The 23,540-nt window shown below is 37.9% G+C and overlaps 1 protein-coding gene across 2 annotated transcripts in view; it reads right to left on the bottom strand.

Moving 5' to 3' along the window:
* The window catches only part of LOC130917145 (glutamate receptor ionotropic, kainate 1), an 84,156-nt gene that overhangs the window by 40,157 nt on the left and 20,459 nt on the right, over positions 1 to 23,540 (bottom strand). For both annotated transcript variants that reach the window (XM_057838244.1, XM_057838245.1), the window contains exons 2-5: positions 9,176 to 9,343; positions 6,906 to 7,163; positions 5,021 to 5,202; positions 2,607 to 2,660 (exon numbers count right to left, since the gene is read on the bottom strand). In XM_057838244.1, coding sequence (XP_057694227.1) covers positions 2,607 to 2,660; positions 5,021 to 5,202; positions 6,906 to 7,163; positions 9,176 to 9,343 — 662 coding nt within the window. The remainder of the gene's footprint in view (positions 1 to 2,606; positions 2,661 to 5,020; positions 5,203 to 6,905; positions 7,164 to 9,175; positions 9,344 to 23,540) is intronic.

Genomic DNA, 23,540 nt, shown 5'->3' with positions numbered 1-23,540 from the left:
TGTTTACGTAAAATAAATGCTTACTGCGCGTTTTTTGTTGTTGCTTTTAACCAAGAATCAAAACTGTTTTACGTCCACATCTATAGACCCCAATCACGTGACGTCACAACTCCGCCCCCCTGACTGGTGCCGCCTTATTTGTCCGTCAGCTCATCTGCTTGTCTAAGGAATCACCGCCTAGTAAACGAACCCAAAAACCTTCCTGACAATCGTTAACATTGATTAATCAAAATGGTGAAGGCATGCGTGGCGGTTGGTTGCAGTAACAGAGAAGATAAACGGTCATTTTAGTAGTTGCTGTGTGCCCATTGTTAAAAGGGCAAATCTCTAAAGCAGCAAGGTTTGTTTATCTCGGTCCATGAAGCGAGAGTGTCGACAGCCGTCAGACAGTGGCGAAAACATCGATATGATGCCAACACGATCGCAGACATCAGACTGAGACTACAAAGCTCGTCGCCACGGTCGCGCAGCAAGAAGGTGAGCGCAACAACAGGTGTTGTGCCGAAAAATAGCCGCCCTGCGTGAAATGTCCCCCCTGACGGGAGCGCCCACACGGAAACGACTTTCTTGTACCGTGAATATGTATTATTTCACTCTGCTTGAACGAATAAATGTCAAACCTGTGTGATTGTCATTGGGATATGTTTGTGAAAACCTGTAGACTAATACATTTCTGTTCAAAGATGGTTATGTGGCCCGGTCCAAGATTTGTTACTAAAATACAGTACTAATATTTTGTGTAATTTAATTATTTAAAACTGATCTTACAGTCGTAAATCCATTACTGTAATGCAGACATGTCCAAAGTTTGGCCCGGGGGCCAAATGCGGCCCGTGGTCAAATTTCATCCGGCCCCCAGCCTCTGTCATAAGATCACTAACGTCTGGCCCGCACACAGACTTAATAAATTGGTCAGCAGTACTGCTACCAGCATATAAAGTAGCTTACACATTAAACGCTGCTCCTCATTTACTCACTAAAAGGCAGCAGCACTCTAAGCAACGTTACCCCGTGTGACGCTTGACTTCCAATTTTCTATAATGGCAACAATCAACAACAAAAAAATGTTGACTGCGACGGCCGACGCTTCAAGGATAGGTGGAAATTGGACTATTCACTAAAATACACAACAACTGTGTCTGCCTCATTTGCAAAGAGACAGTCGCTGTTTTTAAAGAGTTCAATGTGAGGCGATATTACCAAACAAGACACGCTGACATGTACGACAAGATTACAGGGAAGATACGTAGCGAGAAACTGAAGCAACTTGACGCTAGTTTAATTTCACAGCAGCAATATCCTGAGAGTCGAACGCCACAAAGGCTAGTTGCGAGATTCTTGAAATTATTAAATGAAAATAATAATAATAAGGCAAAAGTGACACACAGAATGGCTTGCTAAAATTTGCTTAAATATATTGTTCTACGTAAAGGACGTCAGCCAAGGTCGGCTCCCCACATCTTTACCACATCAAATCTGGCCCCCTTTGCAAAAAGTTTGGACACCCATGCTGTAATGCGTCCATGAAAACATTCGATGTTTTCACGTCAATAAAGCGTTAGAAATAAGCGCTCCCGTCAGGGGGGACATTTCACGCGGGGTTAGGGTTAGGTTAGGGTTAGTTTCATTTTACAATCGTGACAACGGTGACGCTCAGCTGACCAAATGTCGGTTTATATTCGGGCCGTTGCCGATTTTGCGTACCCGACTCTTCATCGTGACATAAACTGGAGTATGATTGGAAATTTTGTGGTCTCAGGAAGAGCTGTGACGCACGGGACCGGACAGGAGGAAACATTGGTTTGGGCATCAAATATGGATCTGGCGACTGGATCGACTGAAGCTTTTCCAAATAACAGCTTTTATGCAACTCATCCAATGAGTTTATAGCGTCTGAAAGCACCGGGGCTTCCAGAATTTGCAAGTGAATCCCCCCTTTAGAAACTACGAGCACTTACAATATGGACACACAATGATGGACAATATGGCGGCACAATACAGCGATCACATGATTGTGTGACGTTGGTGATTGGGGTCTATAAAGAATTCGGGGATTTAAGCATTTAGTCACAAGAATTTTCACTGGAAAAGCTCTGTTTACATCAGACGGCCGCTAGCTACATTCACTAACAGACTAGCATTGTACTTCGGCATATTTACGTAAAATAAATGCTTACTGAACGTTTTTTTGTATTGAACAAGAATCGAGACCGTTTTATGTCCATATCTATAACAAATTCCGGGATTTAAGCATTTATTCACAAGAATTGTCGCCGGAAAAGCTTTGTTTACATCAGGCGGCCGCAAGCTATATTTGCTAACAGACTAGCATTGTACTTCGACATATTTACGTAAAATAAATGCTGACTTCACTTTTTTTTTTTTTTTTTTTTGCTTTTAACCAAGAATGGAAACCGTTTTACGTCCATATCTAGAAAGAATTCGGGGATTATGTGGGGGAAACCCTGCGATATATCACCTTTTTGAATATATCGTCACATCCCTAGTCAATCATATAGCTTGACAAGTGTGATACTTGTGCACCCAAACAGTTTGTGCACCGGGACTCCGAGCGTCCCATCACGCCTCGTGTTGAAAGTGCTTACCAAAGTTGTGAAGAAGAAGTGGTAGTATTCAGTCATCATCCCCATGGACAGGATCTGCATAGGATGGAAAGACGAGATGAATTCCAACTGGGGCCTTAAAAGTGTCAATGCTTGCTATGCTCGCAATTCATTTTCTATGCAGATTTTTGCTTCTAAATATGAACTGGGCTCCACTGGGATTTGGGTGGAAACACAGGATTTACAATTTGACTAATCTTGCATATGGTCACTAGACTCACTACTGAGCAGGCATGGAGCTAGAAAAAGCCCCACTCACAAGTACAACTGCATACAAAAAGTGTGTTCAAATTCTGAGTCAATGTCACCCAATTTTTTTGTTGAAAAAATGTTTTTGCATGGATGACAGGTCAAAAAATTTTGTGGAGCAAGCGTTTCTGTCACCAGTGTTTTGGTCAATAAGGATATTGCAGAGGCGGCACGGTGAACGGTGGGAAAGTGGCTGGTTCGTCCGCCTCACAACGTTTTTGTCCAATATGTTTTAATTTTTTTTGTGTGTTTCCCAGGCTAAGCTCACAACATTTACGTGATATTTTCTTCCTGGATTCAAGATTCTGGTTTTTTTTTTGTCCAAAAAATTGGGGGGTCTTGGTCAAGATCACTAAATCTTTTGTAAAAAAAAAAAAAAAAAAAATTGGGGGGGGGGGGGGGGGGTCCTGTATCTATGTCAGCATAGTTATTTTTGTCCTTAAAAATCTTTCTTCTCTGGGTCCCAGGTCTAGGCCACTAATCGTTTTGTGTGGGTTTTTTTGGTGGGTCACAGGCCGTGATCACCTAAATGTTTGTCCCCCCCCCCCAAAAAAAAAAAATACTAAAACGTTTTTCCAGGTCCAAGAATATCTAGGTCACCAAATTTTATTTCAAAAACAAACTTTTTTTTTTTTTTTTTTGTGGATGGTCACCATTTTTTTGTGTGAATCCCATGTCAAGGCCACCCAATTTTTTTTTTAACCAAAAACTGAAGGGTCCTAAGTCACCTAAATTTTTGTTTTTTTTTATTTTATGGGTCCTATGGGTCCTATGTCAACGTCCCCACACTTTTTTGTGTAAGTCCCAGGTCGAGGCAACCAATTTCGGATTTTTAAACAAAATTATGTGAGTCGATGCCATGGTCACCTTGATGTTTGTTAAAAAAAAAAAAAACATTTTTTCAGGGTCCAAGATCTAGGTCACCAAATTTGATGTCAGAAGCAAGACATATTTTTTGGAGGGTTGCCATTTTTTTGTGAGTTATGGTCTCCAAATTTTTGCCAACAAAGGACTAAACATGTCAAAATTACCAATTGTTTTGCCCTCCAAAACCTTTTTTTGGGGAGTCTGAGGTCAAGGTCACCAAAATCTTTGTCAAAAAAAAAAAAAAAAACTACAATTTTTTGAGGGTCCTATGTGGACCTCACCAGCGTTTTTTTGTGTGCTCAAAAAAACATTTTGTGGGCCCCAGGTTTAGGACACCAAATTCTTTTGTATTTTTGTGGGTTCCATGCCATGGTCACCAAAATGTTTGCCCCCAATTTGAAGATCTAGATCACAAAAGTCAAAAACAAAACATTTTTTACGGACGTTTTTTTTTTTTTTTGGGGGGGGGGGGGGGGGGGGGGGAGTTCCAAGTAAAGGCCACTAATATCTTTTGTCAAAAATTGTTTTGTATTTTTGTAATCCAGGCCAAGGTCACCAATTTTTTAAGAAAAATGAAGGGTCCTAGATCACCAAAAGTTTTGCAAATAAAAAAACACATTTTTTTATTTTTGTCCCCCAAAACTTTTTCTTGTGAGTGAGGTGATTGTCATCATATTTGTGGTCAAAACAAGTGATGGGTCTTAGGTAATGAAAAATTTTGCCAACAAAAAAACAAAACATTTTTTAAAGAGTCCCATACCAAACACTTTGTCCACCAAAACCTTTTGTGCAAGTTCCAGGTCAAGGCTACCAAATTTTCTGGTCAAAATTTGTTTTGTATTTTTGTTATCCAGGCCAAGCTCACCATTTTTCTTGTAAAGAAAAAAAAAGAAGGGATTTAGGTCACCAATATTTTTGCCCACAAAAAACAAATTTTCTATGGGTCCTATGTCAAGGTCACCTAACTTTTTGTCCCGCCCCCCCAAAATTTTTGTGAGTGAGGTGATTGCCACCATATTTGTGGTCAAAAAAGTGATGGGCCCTAGGTAATGAAAAATTTTGCCAACGAAAAACAAAAAAAAATTAAGGGTCCTATGTCAAAATCACCAAACACTTTGCCCGCAAAAACATTTTTTGAGTGAGTCCCAGGTCAAGGCTGCCATTTTTTTTTTTTTTTTTGTCAATAACAAAAGTCTTTGTAGAGACCAAAATGTTTGTCAATATGGCTAAGCAAAACAGTTGAAACGAAATGTAACGAGTGGTAAATGTGAGCGATCTACCTGCTTGAGTACATCAGCCGATGTTTGGTAGGAGCAGTCGAAAATGACGTAAAACTCCTTCCCCTTCTTCATCTCCTTGAGCAACGGCCTGGCGTCTTTACTCCCCACCGGCAGCTGTCGTATTTTAATTTTGATGCTGTATCTGGACGGCGCTTTGATCAGCTCTTGCAAACGAATCAGTCCTTCAACAAAGAAATATCAACATTATTCCAGGGTCATTTTTTATAGGGTGCTATTAATGTGTCCCCAAGAATAAATGAAGCAGTATTTTCACTAAAGTTGGACAATTACTCATTCAACTAATTTTTGGGTGTATTATCAATAATAAATGCAAGGGTACAGGCTCCTAAATTTTAAGTTTTCTAATTTAATTTATTACTGGTAAAAGGTTGTTATGGAATTTTTGTTATGTGCCCAGTGTGTTTCATTCAAATCCAGTCGATAAAATAACTCATATACAGTCATGTGAAAACAATTAGGACGCCCCATGAAATGTTCAGTTCTTTATTAAGAAATGCTGACATATCAACGTCTGGTCATTTTTTTTTCTTTTTCTCTGGAAAAGAAAGTGATTGAATTGCAGGTAAACAACAAATACATGTAACATGATGTAACAATGACATCACTCTTCTACGATAACATCACACCAGTGGCCAGAAATTCAATCATGGTAAGCAATTTTATTTTTGACCTTCTTTAAACACCCGATTTTGCAGTTTTATGAAGTACGTTCAGTGTAGTCAACCATAATGTATCCACTCTGTCGAAGAAATGCATAATTTCAAAAAGCTTAAGATTTCTCATCAGGTATCCAAAGTCATGTTAGCTATGATGCTAGCAAAGCTAGGCTGAGGGAGAGCTAACTTTAGCACAAAATGTCCCTTCTGTTAGTGTCCACTCTGTTACGTACAAATAGCCTACGAATCTACGACTGCTACTTCCAAGCCATTTTTAAAGCCATTATGGTCCATTGACAGCAGTAGACGTCCAATACATTTTGACTGGGAGGCAGCAAATGAAGGCGTCAAAATTATTATTTTTTTTTTTGCGACAGAATTTTTGTCACTGAATTTTTTTGCAACTGATTTTTTATTTTTTTTTAATCTTTGGAAATTTTGCGCCAGATTTTTTTTTTCTTTTGCAACTAAATTATTGCGACTGATTTTTTTTTGCAGCTGAATTTTTGTGAATGTTTTTTTTTTTTTTCATTTCATTTTTATTCAATATTTTGCCTCTGAATTTTTGGGGATTGGACGTCTAACTCCGTCAATGGCAGGTAAACTACGGCTGCTATTATTAAATGACTAATCGGTTAGCAAATAATTAAACTTTTTTTTTTTTTTTTAAAGTGGGGGTGGAGGTCGGTAAACATTTTTTATTCATGGATTTAATAATATTTTTTTTTAATTATTTTTTTTAAAAAGAGTATATTTTCCCTTTATTTTATGTTTTTTAAGAACAAACACAAAAAATAACAGTAAATATTGCCCCCCCCCCCAAAAAAAACAATATTTTTTTCCCAAAAAAAGGAAAACCATATCTTTCATTTAATATATTTATTTATGAATTAATATTTCATTTTTATCCTGAATTATTTACAGTTCGAATAAACAAAAATGGGTATGATTTGGTAATCATCTTTTTTCCATTTCGATTTTGGATTTAATAAAAATACTGTAAAAGGGGGAAAAAATTCTCTTTATTTTAAATCATAATTATTTTGAATGTATTTCTTTTATAAACAGAAAAAAAACTAATTAATATTCTCTGATTTCTGGACTATGTCAATTTGACATATACTTTATTTTCACGGTAGACATAACGTGAATGCAGATGGTTTATTTTGGCGGGTCGCTACTTTGATACATATTGTATCGCAACCTACCCGTGGCGTCCTCGTAGACCACGGTCACCGTCTTCCACTTGTAGTACTGCACAATATCCAGCACGGCCCGACTAATGGAGGCATATTCGGGGTAAAGGTTGATGTAGAAGCTGTCTCGATTGTCCACGGACGGATGCTTCCAACGCGTCTGGATGTGAGGGACTTCCAGCGCGTTGCAGATGGACTGGACGGCGCTCACCGATGAACTGTGGGAAGGTCCGAAAACGGCCCCCACGCCTAGCGCCAACTGGTCGCAGGCTGCAATTGGACCATAGAAAAAAATACAACAAAAAAAACAATCAAATTGGGTAATGTTCTATTGACTGACATATGGACGTAAATCGGTTTGAATATGAATTCCGAACTCTGAATTTTTTCCAGCATCGGAATTCAGTATGGAAAAACTCACTTAAATGCAGTCGCAATATCCCAGTAACTAGGGAGAAGCAATCGATCCCTGTCTTATATCATCGAATGTTCGGGTTACTCTCGTTCTACTGGTCATGTGACACTTGTCATTGAATATTTGGCGAGAAAACTTTTTGTAACTGAATTTTTTTGCAGCTGAATTCTTTTGTCAAAGAATTTTTTGCGGCGGAATTGTTTGTGCATCCGAATTTTCGCAACTGATTTTTTTTTTTTTTGTAAATTAATTTTTCCAACTGAATTTTTGCAAAAGATTTTATTGTGACTGATTGTTTTGCAAAATAATTTATTTGCACCTGAATTTTCATGACTGAATTTTTTGCGACTGATTTCTTTGTAACTGATTTTTTTTTTACACTGAATGTTTTTCGTGAAAGATTTGTTTTGTTTGTTTTTTAGGGGGGAGGGGGCTGATTTGTTTGTCACTGAATATTTTGTGACTAATTTTTCGGCAAATGAATTTTTTTGCAACCAAATTTTTGCCACTGAATTTTTTTTGTGACTGGATTTTCTTGTTTTGTGACAGAATTTTTTTTTTGCAACGGAATTTTTTTGCCACTGGATTTTATGCAACTGAATTTAATGCGATGGATTTTTTTTGTCACTGAATATTTTGCGACTGAGTTTTTTTGCAACCGAATTTTTGAAACGGAATTTTTGCGAATGAATTTTTTGTGACTGAATTTTTTTTGTTTTTCTGTTTTTGTGACAAGATTTTTTTGGGCCAAAGAGTTCTCTTTTTTTTTTTGTGACTGTTTTTTTGTTTTGTTTTGTTTTAGTTCTTTGCTGTTTGACAGATTTTTTTTTTTCGCGGCTGAATTTATTATAAAACAAAATTTTTGCAACCGAATATTCGCAACTGAATTTCTCTGCCACTCAATTTTTTTTGTCGTTTGACATTTTGCGACCAAATTTTTTTGAGGCAGAATTTTTTTTGTGACTGAAATTTCTTGGGGTTTTGATGTTTGCTTTGTGACTGAATTATTGTGTCCTGAATATTTTTGCCACTGAATTTTTTGCAACTGATTTTTTGCGACAGAATTTTTTTTTCTCTGAATTTTTTGCAACTGAATGTAATGCGATTGAATTTTTTTGTCACTAAATATTTTGGGACTGAATTTTTGGGACAGAATTTTTTGTTGCAACTCTTTTTTTTTTTTTTAATATATATATATATATATTTTTTTTTTTTACGAATGAACTTTAATGACTTTTTTGCAACGGAATTTTTTCGGACTGCATTTTTGCGAATTGATTTAGATTTTTTTTGTGACTGAATTTTTTTTTTTCCCACAAACTTTTGTTGACTGAAATTTTTTTGTTTTTCTTTTTTTTTTGTGACATTTTTTTTCTTTTTCTGCCACTGAAATTTTTTTGTGACTGATTTTTTGGGGGGGGGGGATTGTTAGCTTTGTGACTGAATTATTTTTTTGAAAGTGAATGTTTTTGTTGCTGATTTTTTTTTTGTCACTGAATTTTTTGCAACTGTTTTTTTTGCAACCGAATATTGGCAACTGAATTTCTCTGCGACTCAATTTTTTTGTCGCTCAACATTTTGCGACTAAATTTTTTTGCGACAGAATTTTTGTCATTGAATTTTTTTTCGACTGAATTTCATGTGGTTGAATTTTGTGCGACAGATTTTTTTTTCACTGAATATTTTACCACAGAATTTTTTTTGTCCATGTATTCTTTGCAACAAAGTTGTGCTGCAGACTTTTTTTTGCCACAGAATTTTTTGGATTCTGAATTTTGATGGTGAACAAAATTCAATGTCAAAATTTCAATGCTGAAATAATTTCTTTGAAATTGAAACCCCGGCTGGCATTTCTGCACTGACTGACCTCTTCTGGACGCCTCAAAGCTGTCGAAGAGATTAACTCTCTGGATGTCGTAGGTCAAGGTGGTGTTTGGCATGAGGGTTCGGTTTCTGTTGATGTTGGTGACGGCAAACTTAAAGGCCAGCTCCTCCATACTGATGGGCTCGCTCTCCAGGGTCTCGAAGATGCCGCCTGCGTTCGCACGCACAAATAAAAGGTCCATTTTATTTTTCTACAAAACATTAAGTCGATGCATGTGATTTACTTATGTGGGTAGCCGTATTTGGCCCCTGGACCACCAGTTTGACACCCCTGAGTAAAAAAAAAAAAAAAATGGTGAAACACCGTATACTCTTTTTAAAATTTTCAGATTTCATAAAAAAAAAACAACAACAAAAAAACATGGGAATAAACAGTAAATATTCTCCCTATTTAAATTTTATTTTAATTTGAAAATAAACATGAAATATTCTCAGATTTCTGGACAACGGAAATTTTCCATCCATTTTATTTTTGCGAAAAATGTGAAGTCATCGCACATAATATACTTTTACGGGCCACATAAAATCACGCGGCGGGCCGAATATGGCCCCCGGGCTGTCAGTTTGACACCCGTGGGTTAAGAAAACAAAAAAAAACATTGGAAAACTGGATTTTTTTTTTTTTTGTAAGTTTATAAGTAAATTTGTTCATTCTGGGTCACGTCCTTCATAATTTTATGGCATCAGCTATTTACTCATTGTCTGACATTGACAGGGCTAGATGTCCAATCCATTTGAATCTGGAGCTCCCTCCCCACTTTTTTGTCTAATAGTGACAACCTCTAAGCAACAGGAAGTGACCTGGAAATACCCTAAAATCAGCAGGAAGTGACTGAAAATCAACATGAAGGGATTTAAAAAGGAACAGGATGGCCCGAAATGAACAGGAAGTGCAGTCCTGATTTTAGGGCATTTCCAGGTCACTACCTGTTCATTTTGGGCCATCCTGTTCCTTTTTAAATTCCTTAATGTTGATTTTCAGTCACTTCCTGCTGATTTTAGGGTATTTCCAGGTCACTCCCTGTTGATTTTTTGCTCACTTCCTGCCTATTTTTAAGGCATTTCTGGGTCACTTCCTGGTCAGTTGGGGACTTTCTGTTAATTTTGGGGCACTGTCAGGTCCTGTCCTCCTGATTTTAGGGCATTTCCAGGTCACTACCTCTTCATTTTGGGCAAGCCTGTTGATTTTGCAGCATTCCTGGGTCACTTTTTGTTGATTTTTGCTCACTTTCAACTGGATCTAGGGTATTTTCGATTGACTCCCAGTAGATTTTTGTTTACTTCCTACGGATCTTAGGGAATTTCCAGGTCACTTCCTGTTTATTTTGGGCCATCCTGCTGATTTTAGGGCATTTTCTGTTCATTTTGGGGTATCCCGGGTCACTCCCTGTTGATTTTTTGCCCACTTCCTGCCTATTTTTAAGGCATTTCTGGGTCACTTCCTGGTCAGTTGGGGACTTTCTGTTAATTTTGGGGCACTGTCAGGTCCTGTCCTCCTGATTTTAGGGCATTTCCAGGTCACTACCTCTTCATTTTGGGCAAGCCTGTTGATTTTGCAGCATTCCTGGGTCACTTTTTGTTGATTTTTGCTCACTTTCAACTGGATCTAGGGTATTTTCGATTGACTCCCAGTAGATTTTTGTTTACTTCCTACGGATCTTAGGGAATTTCCAGGTCACTTCCTGTTTATTTTGGGCCATCCTGCTGATTTTAGGGCATTTTCTGTTCATTTTCGGGGCATCCCAGGTCACTCCTTGTTGATTTTTTGCTCACTTCCTGCCTATTTTTAAGGCATTTCTGGGTCACTTCCTGGTCAGTTGGGGACTTTCTGCTAGTTTTGGGGCATTGTCAGGTCACTTCCTCCTGAGTTTAGGGCATTTCCAGGTCATTACCTGTTCATTTTGGGCAAGCCTGTTGATTTTGGGCCATTTTCGGCTCACTTCCTATAGATTTTTGTTTACATCCTACGGATCTTAGGGAATTTCCAGGTCACTTCCTGTTTATTTTGGGCCATCCTGCTGATTTTAGGGCATTTTCTGTTCATTTTCGGGGCATCCCAGGTCACTCCTTGTTGATTTTTTGCTCACTTCCTGCCTATTTTTAAGGCATTTCTGGGTAACTTCCTGGTCAGTTGGGGACTTTCTGCTAATTTTGGGGCATTGTCAGGTCAATTCCTCCTGAGTTTAGGGCATTTCCAGGTCACCACCTGTTCATTTTGGGAGAGCCTGTTGATTTTGGGCCATTTTTGGCTCACTTCCTGTTGATTTTTGTTTACTTCCTACAGATCTTAGGGCATTTCCGGGTCACTTCCTGTTTATTTTGGGCCATCCTGCTGATTTTGCAGCATTCCTGGGTCACTTCTTGTTGATTTTTGCTCACTTTCTACTGATTTTAGGGCATTTCCGGTTCTGCTGATTTTAAGGCATTTTCTGTTCATTTTGGGGCATTCCGGATCACTCCCTGTTGATTTTTTGCTCACTTCCTACCTATTTTTACGTCATTTCTGGGTCACTATCTGTTCATTTTGGGCGAGCCTGTTGATTTTGGGCCATTTTCAGCTCACTTCCTGTTAATTTTTGTTCACTTTCAGCTGGATCTAGGGCATTTTCAATTGACTCCCAGTTCATTTTAGGCCATCCTGTTGATTTTCCAGCATTCCTGGGTCACTTCTTGTTGATTTTTGCTCACTTTGTACTGATTTTAGGGCAGTTCCAGGTAACTACCTGTTCATTTTGGGCAAGCCTGTTGATTTTGGGCCATTTTCGGCTCACTTCCTGTAGATGTTTGTTTACTTCTTACGGATCTTAAGGAATTTCTGGGTCACTTCCTGCTTATTTTGGGCCATCCTGCTGATTTTAGGGCATTTTCTGTTCATTTTGGGGTGTCCCGGGTCACTCCTTGTTGATTTTTTTGCTCACTTCCTGCCCATTTTTAGGGCATTTCTGGGTCACTTCCTGTTCAGTTGGGGACTTTCTGTTAATTTTGGGGCATTGTCAGGTCACTTTCTCCTGATTTTAGGGCATTTCCAGGTCACTCACTACCTGTTCATTTTGGGCAAGCCTGTTGATTTGGGAGCATGCCTCGTTCACTTCCTGTAGATTTTTGTTTACTTCCTTTGGATCTTAGGGAATTTCTGGGTCACTTCCTGTTTATTTTGGGCCATCCTGCTGATTTTATGGCATTTTCTGTTCATTTTGGGGCATCCCGGGTCACTCCCTGTTGATTTTTTGCTCAATTCCTACCTATTTTTAAGGCATTTCTGGGTCACTACCTGTTCAGGGGCCATTTTCGGCTCACTTCCTGTAAATTTTTGCTCACTTTCAGCTGGATCTAGGGCATTTTCGATTGACTCCCTGTTCATTTTGGGCCATCCTGTTGAGTTTGCAGCATTCCTGGGTCACTTCTTGTTGATTTTTGCTCACTTTCTACTGATTTTAGGGCATTTCCCGATCACTTCCTTTTCATTTTTTTTTTAAAAGAGTTAATCACAGCTTAAAAATTGATTGATCATAACTAATCGCAGTTCAAACCAGCTCTAAAATATGCCATATTTTTCTTTATTGTCGGAATGGAAAAATAAGACACAAGACGGACATAAACATTCAACATACTGTACACAAGTACTGTATTTGTTTATTATAACAATAAATCCACAAGATGGACATTATTACCATTCTTTCTGTTAAAGGGATCCACTGATACAAAGACTTGTAGTTCTTAAAAGATAAATGTGAGTTCAAGTTATAGTAAATTTGTATTAAAACCCCTCTTAATGTTTTCATTTTAATAAAATTTGTAAAATTTTCAATCAAAAAATAAACTAATAGCTCGCCATTGTTGACGTCGCCTAGCGGTGACGTCACATCGGGCTCCCTGCCGTTCTTCCACAGTGTCTTTAACTACGTAAGATAGTGTTAGGTTTTGTGTTGGTGTCCTCCTAGTGTGTCCTCGTGATTGCCTATTAATTTCACCTGTTGTGCCTTCTCCTAGTTTATCTCTGAATCTGCATCCTCCTGTGCTCACCTGTTCCTCGTTATGTCGTTACCCCTTGTTTCTGTGTGTGTATATAATCTCCCAGTTTCTGTTCACTCCTTGTTGCGTCATTGTCAATGTTTGTCTACGCGCATGTCCACGCTCATGTCAGCATTTTTTCCCAGTTCCTCGTGTTCCTCGTCCTGCATTTGAAGTAAGTTGATTTGTTAGACTGAATTTTGTTTGTTAAGACTATTTGGATTCCCCGGTCATTTTGTTGATACTTTGTTTTTTGTTGGCATTGATTAAAACGTTTTTGCACCGTCTACCTGCCTCGCCTCACTTTCCCTGCATTTGGGTCCACACACCTCCTGCCTGCCCACGCACTCCCTGACAGGTAGTGATTGAAATACACCACAAGGTGTCAATGGCGAGTTTTAAATTAGAGATTTAGCCAAGCCAAAGTTTTATGAGTATTTTGCATAGCTATTTTGATTGGGAATGCCAGTTCTCTTTGCATTGAGCGCTTTTCTTTTTGTGAACTTTTTTTTTTTTTTTTGAGAGATAGGAATATTATTTTTGTTGTGCTTTCACGAAATGATACCGCTCAAATGCATGATGGGAAGTTGGGTAACCATGATTGTTAGTCGTGGCTGCCTAAGTTTAAGCTAATAAAAGGCGCGGTCCAGTGAACGCGTGTGTCCACTCGCATATCTCTGCCTTTTCGCTCTCAATGTGCTAAATCGGCGTCATTGTAAGCTGTTTGAGGCAACGCATGAACGGGTCATTCCGCGCATGCGTTAATTGCGTCAAATATTTTAACATGATTAATTTTAAAAATTGATTACCGCCCGTTAACGCGATAACATTGACAGCCCTAATTTTTTCCCATTCCGTTAATTTTGGGGCATTCCAAAGGTCACTTCCCGCTCAGATGTCAAATTATAACCAATGGATGTCCGATCCATTTGAAGCAGGAGGTTGACAGCGAATGAACGAACATTCATCCGCTGCCACCCTCCTGTGTCAAACAGATTGGACATTTACTGGTAATAAACTCATTCAAACTCACAGCAAAAAGATCGTCTGTCAACGTCCCCAGTCGTGTATTTTATTGCGGGCGGCCCCAAAAAAATCTTCGCACACTTTTACAAGGACTTGCCTAGATCACATTGCGTGTCCCACTTATTGCATGATGAGTGGAAAAGTGTAAATAAAGCTCAGCGCACTCTCGTAATGCAACGCTGCTGCAATCCAATCCATTTGGCTGAAGGCCCCAACAAAGGCAAGCTCTGCTCTTTTTCTGCCTTCATGTTTACTTCCTGGTTCTTCTCTGATCACCAAAAAAGTGAACGTACGGTTCATTAAGTACGTCTAATGCATCTCGAGTGGCTTGAACAAGACAGGATGCAATGACATAGATTGTTGAAGGTTGAGGACATTCGTTAATACCTCAGATTACATTGAACACTGCTGTTTCCGCCTTTCAGGTTTACTTTCTGGCTATTCTCTGATCACCAAAAAAGGGAACGTAAGGTTCACTTTAGTGCTTCGATGATTAATCGATGAACCCAAGTATTCTATTAGGAAAAAAAGTTTCGAAATTAAATTTTGCTGCTTCGAGTATTCGTTTAATGAAAGTGTCAATGTATTGGTTTGTTTTGAAAGTATTTGCATTTAGTTTTATTGATTTGGGTAGGTACACTGCCCTCTAGTTTGCCTCATTTCACGTGGCTGACTCCAGCTGCTCCCTGCTAAGACCAAATAAGCTAAGTTTTTGTTTGGGCTAATGTTTTTTTTAATGCATTAATGCAAATGAATGAAAACTAAATACTATTGAATATGTCATCATTAGCATTTTAAAAATTTAAGTGACGGGTAAAAATAGACTATGACCGGATTTTTATGACCCTGTCAGTCAAAATGACAGACAATGAAAATGTCTAGCGCAACCTCTGATCTGAACATTTAAATATGTAAACTAAAGTGCAATCACATTAGTAAATGAATGGCTTCTGGTTTTTGAAATGTAAATAAATCAATCTATTGTGGTAAAACAACAAAATTGCAATAACTGCATTAACCATCAAAGTGAAGTCTAAATGTAACTGCAGTCTTGAAACAAATCTGAATAAGGAAAAACATTGCAATAAAATAATGCAAACTGGTTAAACTTGAGAGTAGCTGAGATCTGTCATGACAGAACATCGCTTCAATGATATCTGGTGCCATCTAGTGTCGTGAATGGGTATAACGTCTAGACCGCGAATATGAGACGACCCCCTCTTTTTCAATCTTATTTCAAAGCAAAAAATACCTTCGTGCCAGTACGGTAGTTTCTAGGTATATTTAGCCGTTTTTTGTTTTTTTTTTGGTGGGAATATGTGTCTGAAACTTTTGCTAACTCATTTGCTCCCAAAAACGTATAAATACGTTCTCTTTAGAGCTGAAACGAATACTCGAGCAACTCGAGTAACTCGAGTTTAAAAACTGATCCGAGTAATTTTATTCACCTCGAGGAATCGTTTAATTTTGCCAGCTCTAAGCATCACGTTTTGCCTGGACTATTTTTAATGCGGGACAACGCGCTGACGTCACGTGCGTAGAGGAAGATGCAATTAAAAAAAAAAAAAAACTTACCGCAGCCGACAGCCGCTACAAAATACGCCGACGTTGCTAAAAACTACACTCGCAGGATGCTAGTGTGGTAGCAGGTAGTGTCCGATGCGTCTCATAGATATCGCATGCATTTAGGACTAGATGCGAAATGACAGACTCGGCTGCGTCTCGGCAGCGTTAGTAAACAGCCGCCATCTTTAAGCAGCAGACTTCTCATCGCTAATAAATATGACGTTACTGTCACCCGCTGACGAAACGTTAGCCCTTCGGAGGGCTAGGTTTCTATTGATTATGACCACTGTCGATGCGTGGGTAACGTGTCTTAGATACAGGCTTTATTTAATCTGTAAAAACACAGCGCTGTAGAGTGATGAGAGTGTAAAATTAAAACATAATAAAGCTAACTGTCAGTTTTAGCTCATTAGTCATTGCTGAATAAAACACCAAGTAGCACTGGTCCCTAATGTGCTCCAATACAGCAGGTATCATAAAAAAAACTCAAAATCCTATCAGTACCTACAGTTTAGACTAACTTAAAACTTAACTAGAACTTAAAAATAGCTTGACACAAATGGAAATTAAATTGAAACACGTGGGAAAAACGCCTAACTTTCAAGTGATGTGTGTTATCAAGCGTAATTAAATTTTTAGGTAAGAAATATGTTGTTTTTTTTAATAAGATATAGAAGTTTTTTGAGTGAAAGCACTGAATTTTTTTTCTAGTCACATCTTAGATGCAATTGTTGGCTGTTTTCAACAATGTACATTGAAAATAAAGACATTGATTGACTGAAAATGGTTCAATATTGGATTAAATGTCTTTTTTTCTCAAGTATATTTATAATTGCTCTTTACCTAAAAAAAAAAAATGTTTTATCCGATTACTCGATAGAAATTTCAGTCGATTACTCAATCACTAAAATATTCGATAGCTGCAGCCCTAGTTCTATTTTTAATTGTTTCAGTGTCCCAAAGACGTATTTATACGTCTTTTACGTTTTTTTCATAAGAGACATCTCTGGGTTCTGATTTAACTGAGCTCCAAAGCACAAAGCTGAAAATCCATTTTAAAGCAATTAAACTGGCCATTGGAGTGCAGTAGCGCATTTGTTAAGACTTGCAACCCGATTCAACGGCAACGAACGGCCAGGCCACACGGCCGGGGCGCTGGCGGAAGGATGCTAGGCGGCGGACGACCGAGCAGAACAACCGAGAGGACGCCCGGGATGCCAGGCGCTGGATGACCGAGCAGAATGACTGGGACCACCAGTGCAGCGGACGATGTCGTTGAGTCCGTGCTGCTCGCCAAGCAGACCCCGCAGAGACTCAAAAAAATCCATCTTTATGAGACAGGGGCGATGAGGGAACCGTTAACCCGGCTGTTGCGGCCACAACAGCGTCATCTCAGTTAGTTATGTGTAAATAAATTGTTACTTTGCTATCAAACGCTCTATTTGTCTTGTTGTTTATGTTATTTTGTAAAAGGGAAACATTATTCAGATGTTTGGGATGTAAATAAAGCAAAAAATAGCTGTGTTGCCAACAAAATATATTGATAAAGTAAATTATATAATAATTTATTATAAATCTTTTTTTATTTGTTCTAAGTTTTAGTTGAATTTTTCAAATTAATTTAGATATACATTAAGCCTTAGATGAATACATTCGTCCATAAAAAATAGTATTAATAAAAAAATACAGAAAATGTAAAATTAGAAATTCCTAGATTAAAATATATGAAATATAATTATTTTTATATTTGCTAATATTTTATGAAATTGTGTTTGTACTTCAAATTTCTTTTTAGTAATATTTTACACCTTAATTTAAATATACATAAAGCATTAGAGCAATACATTAGTCCATAAAAAGAATATTAATTTTAAAAAACTAAATGCAAAGTAAGATAAATTCAAAATTCCAAAATGTAAATATTTAGATATAAATTTAAATACCATTTTTAAAAAATATTTGCTGACAAAATATTTTCTTTAATCTTTAAATTTTTAATTTCATTTTTTCCCCCAAATATAGTTGCATTTTTCAATTTAATTTAGATATAAATAAAGGATTAGAGGAATGCGTTCATCCCTATAAATAGTATTCATAAAAAATACTAAATAAAGAAAATTACCTTGAAAAATAGCTAAGATTGTGAAATTCCTAAAATACAAACAAACCATAACAAAAGTAAAAAATAAATGTCAAACACTGAAAATGATTAAATAATTTATCCCAACAATAATGTATTTTACTGTATATAGATATTTTCAAGTAGGAGTTAGCATCTATGTTACTGTGTTTATAGGTCAGACATTGCTGAGGGGCAATGCATGCTGGGAGGTCACGAAAACCAAAACACTGCAGGCAAAGCGCCATCAGGCTTCTGTTGCCTTCTTGTGTCAATACACAATACACATCCGGAAGACACCGCAAGTGAGTCAGTAAGCGCCTGTATTTTTTTGCTCTTTGCATTGTTTTTAAAGTCCAATTGACATTATGTCATGCTAGCTGATGTAAAAACATCAAACCTACTGCATTTAGGGCTTAAAATGAACTTTTTAAGAGTCACTGGCCATGATAGACATTTAATCATGTGGCGTCCAGAGATCCTGCTGTCCATTAAAATGAGTTTGTCACTATTGCAAGAGCTCGTAGTCCTTGCATACGTGTGCGCTGCCATCTTAGGTCAGAGTTGTTCTATGTGGTGCACGTTATGGTGAAGTTTTAAATCTAAATGTTATGGAATAGAAAGCGTTTAATGTCATTGTACAGAGTACAACAAAAATAAAGGCTTTCTATTCTATTCCATTGTAGTCTATTCTATTCTGTGGGGCATTTAAGGGGTGTTGATTTTGATTCACTTCCTGTTCATTTCTGGTCACTTATTGTTCAATTTGCGTCACTGCCTGCGGATTTTAGGGCATTTCTGGGTCACTTCCTGTGTTTTCAGGGCAATTGGAATGCTTGGATGAGTTTATAACTAGTAGAGATTCAATCCAAGTGAAGTTAGTTGATGGGAGCGAATTAATGTTCGTTTTATTCGGCGTCAGCCCTCCCACTTCAAACGGATTGGACGTTTAATGCTGTCAACGGCAGCCAATGAGTTATGCATGTCATAAGGTAGCACTTGATCACAATGTTACAATGTATTTTCGGATTTGAAAGCATTAAAGCAGTTTTTGTGTGTGTGTGTTTACATTGCGTTTACACAAATGTGTAAATCAGGATCGAATCTGGATTCAGTTCAGATTAAGTTTGGAATCTAGATAACAGAGGTCCAATCCATTTGAAGCTGGTGGCTGGGAGTGAATGAACGATCGTTTATTCGTTGTCAGCCCACCCACTCCAAATGAATTGGACGTCTGATGTCGTCAATGGCAACCAATATTTGACTCATGTCATAAGGTAGCACTGAATGACAATGTTACAATCATCTTTTCAGATTTGACCGCATTAAAGCAGTTATTTTTTGTTTGTGTGTTTACATTGCGTTTACACAAATGTGTAAATCAGGATCGAATCTGGATTCAATTCAGTTCAGATTAAGTTTAGAATCTAGATGATAGACGTCCTATCCATTTGAAGTTAGTTGATGGGAGCGAATGAATGTTAGTTCATTCTTCATCAGCCCTCACACTTCAAACGGATTGGACGTCCAGTGCCGTCAATGGCAACCAATATTTGACTCAGGCAAGGGCGTAGGTTTGCAAAGGGACGGTAGGGACATAACACTACCATCTTTTCAGGATGCTCAAATTGTCTCCAACTTTTAAGCAACCTTGTTTGCATTTTGTAATGAGTTCAGTTATTTCAGTTACATATGTAATTTAGATTGTCTTCCCATATGTTGTAAGGATAGAATTTACCATACCATTTTTAAGCTAATTATTTTCATTATGTTCAGACTTACATTTATCCCATTATATTTGCTAAATGTGCCAATCCAAACCAACCACACCCCCCAAACACACACAGACCCGACAGATTCATGTGGGACAATATGCCGCCTCCTCTGCCCCCTTTGAAGGGTAGAAATATTAGAAGTTTTTTTGGCCAGCAACAGCTTCTGCAAGTAGTGTAAAAAGACATCAATGTTGTGGAGGTGGGGGAAACACCACTAATTTTGCTACTGAAAGTCCATCCTGCATCAGAGTTAGCATAACATTAAACTGTGTGAACCTGCTAACCTGCAAAACTACTGCAGTCAGGACAGCCTCCACAAGGAATAACAAAGTCAAGCTAGCCGTCCTGCATTTGGATCATTGTTTGCATTATGTGCATTACTGTAATGCAACGCGGTGGCTTCAGAGTCCAAGTCCCTTTGTTTAACATGAACATTAACTGACACAAGAAAAAAATCTGTGACATTAAATCACACATCAGAAGTTCATGAGAGTACTTTGGTTCGAGTCTTGGGGAAGTTTAGTATGCCTCAGATGTAGATCAGTCCTTGGATATTTTGATATGTTATATCGTCCCTACCAATGTTGAGACCAAACCTACGCCCTTGGACTCATGTTATAATATAGAACTGGATGACAATGTCAAAGTCATCTTTTCAGATTTGACTGCTTTAAGGATTTTTTTTTGTGTGTTTACATTGCGTTTACACGAATGTGTAAATCAGGATCAATTAAATTCAGATTAGGTTTAGAATCTAAATGATAGACATCCTATCCATTTGAAGTTACTTGATTTGAGCAAATGAATGTTCATTTATTCGTCGTCGGCCCTCCCCATTTGAAACGGATTGGATGTCTAATGCCATCAATGGCAACTGATATTTGACTCGTGTCATAAGGTAGCGCTTGATGACAATGTTACAATGATCTTTTTGGATTTGGCAGCATTTAAGCAGTCAAGCTCGGATCTGGATTCAAATCATTTCAGACAAATTTTAGAATCAAGATGATAGACGTCCAATCATGTGGCTTCTATTCATCCTTGTGAGTTAATCAATAGGAAATGTCCAATCCCATTTAAAACGGGAAGGTTCGCAGCAAATGAACGAATGTTTCAATTGGACGTCTTTCGCCTTCTATGACAGCTCATGTGTTAATAAATGTGTGAATTTTGACCGTTTATGACTGTATTTAGAATGCACAAATCTGGATTTCAAATCAACTGAGACTTTAGATAGTTTAGAATGACACATTCTAAAAAGCATTTATTTACTATGAAAAGTCACGCTTTCCTTCACTTCCGTCCACGGCCATCAGGGCACCGGGGCCTCCGTGTCAATCCGCGCTCCGTGTCGTTAATCTGTCTCAATCATCGACGGCTCTCCGGGCGACCTAATCTTTGTCATTCTCATCTGGTGCTAATCTGGCCCATATGGCGCGGCCGACGCTCCTTCCAATTAACATCTTGGCAGCCGGGCGTCCGATCCTTCTGTTCGCCGGCTTCGATCATAAGGGTAAATCCCCATACAAGCCACGCTAATCTCCTTTATGAGGAAAGTCAGGGCGGGCGAGCGTTTGAATCGGAAGAGGCTGGATTTTGTTCCCTAGTTTAGTGATATTGGATTGATTTCATTATTAATTAATGGTAGTTTTGTATATAATGCAAAAGCTACCAAAAATGACCGTCCAGTCAAAAAAAAATGTTTTATTTTTTATTTTTTAACTGTACCTAGTCCTATAATTTATATTATTTAATACTTATTTATAATCATACTTAAACAATTTCAGGTAGTAGTTGTAGTAGTTGTATACAGTTTTTCTTAACTTTGCTACGGAGCCCCTACAGGGACATCGATAGAAATAACATAATTTTAAGCAATCTCGTGCCCACCAGAAACAAGTCAGCTAATTGTTGCTATGTTGCAATTGGCTAATTTGCATAGCAAAATTCCACAAGCTTCAATCAATGCTATATAATACTAATGTTTACAACAATTTGCTAACTTGCATAGCAAAAGTCCGCTAGCTTAAATGCTACATAATGCTAATGTTTACAGCAACTGTATAACTTGTATAGCAAAAGTCCACCAGCTAAAACCTATATAATGCTATTGTTTACAACAGTTATCTAACTTGCATGGAAAAAAGTCTGCATGCTTAAATGCGATATAATGCTAATGTTTACAACAATTGGCTAACTTGCATAGCAAAAGTCTGCTAGCTTAAATGCTATACAATGCTAATGTTTATGACAATTTGCTAACTTGCGTAGCAAACCTCCGCCAGCTTAAATGCTATATAATGCTGATATTTACAACAATTGGCTAACTTGGATAGCAAAAGTTCGCTAGCTAAAATAAGGCTAATGTTTACGACAATTGACTAACTTGCATAGCAAAAGTCTGCTAGCTTAAATGCTATATAATGCTAATGTTTACAACAATGGCGTACCGCACGCAGGCTATTTTTAGACCGTGACGTCGCATCGTAAAGCGGAAGTAAAGCCGAAGTGGGACATTATAGACCCGCTCTCGCATAGACTCAACGTAAAAAGTGCTACTTCTCTCCGGTAATCTTTCAAAAACAAACATGCCGATCACGCAGTGCTTTTTTGGAACTTGTAGAAACGACTCTAGACATTACGACCATGAAGGATGTTTTCTTCATACGTTCCCGGATACCAAAAACTCAGGAGGAAAAAATGTGAAGACCAATCAACTTGCGCGGACTTTAACACCAGCTCGGCGAATCCATTCACGTTTCATGTGCAGTAAACATTATGTTGGGTTGACATGGTCTTTCAGAGGACAAAGAGGTAAGACGTTTTTATATTTTTAGCTTCTTTTTTTAGCGTAACGTTGTGCCGTACTGCTTCTGTCTGACAATGAATGACCTCAAAAGAATTACAATGGTATCTGACTGCCACTGTTACAGTTTCTGTTTTATATATATATATATATATATATATATATATATATATATATATATATATATATATATATAAACAACTTTAGTAAGGGGGAAGTGTAAAGAAATTATAGGATTAAGATGCGTTATCAATGAAAAAATTAAAAATGTTCGTTGGCTGTCACTGAGTAGCATTTGTGACCGCTACACAAAGCTAACTAAATTACCCCCAAGAACGGTAAGAGACGTAGGACAACCAGAGGATATATAAGAAAGACAGGGCTGATGGTAAAGGATAGCTTGTTGAAACCGGAGAATGTCATTGTCAGTCGTGTCGATAAAAAAGCTAAAGCTATGCTTAGGTCGGCTCGTTTTTTTCGTCTTTTTCAGCCTTCGACACTAAAGCCATCTCTTTAACTGAACATTTTTATGTTCTTCCTCATCTATGCCAGTCAATTTGGCACCAGGCACATCATTTTCGGAGAGAATTGGTAGGTTTTGCGCTGTAAACATCTCCTTCGTACACGATTTCCATTCATTTCCTATTAGGGACAAACGGTGGCTTGTCCTAGCTTTGTCCCAGCTTAGCAACAGTAGCTAATGCCATGAATATTAATGACCGGAAGTGACGTGTTGCTTGCGGTACGCCATTGGCCAGCTTGGATAGCAAAAAGTCCGCTAGCTTAAATGCTATATAATGCTAATGTTTACAACAATTGGCTAGCTTGGATAGCAAAAGTTCGCTAGCTTAAATAAAGCTAATGTTTGCGACAATTGACTTACTTGCAAGGCAAGGCAAGGCAAATTTATTTATATAGCACAATTCAACACAAGGCAATTCAAAGTGCTTTACATCACATGAAGACCATAAAAATCACATTTAAATCAACACAACGTAAAAACCAAGACAAATGATCGCATTTAACCACAGAATAAAAATAAATA

Source organism: Corythoichthys intestinalis, chromosome 6 (genome assembly GCF_030265065.1).
Source record: "Corythoichthys intestinalis isolate RoL2023-P3 chromosome 6, ASM3026506v1, whole genome shotgun sequence".
Taxonomy (NCBI): Eukaryota; Metazoa; Chordata; class Actinopteri; order Syngnathiformes; family Syngnathidae; genus Corythoichthys; species Corythoichthys intestinalis.
Note: the sequence above shows the minus strand (reverse complement) of the source record. Positions and strands in the feature narration are given on the sequence as shown.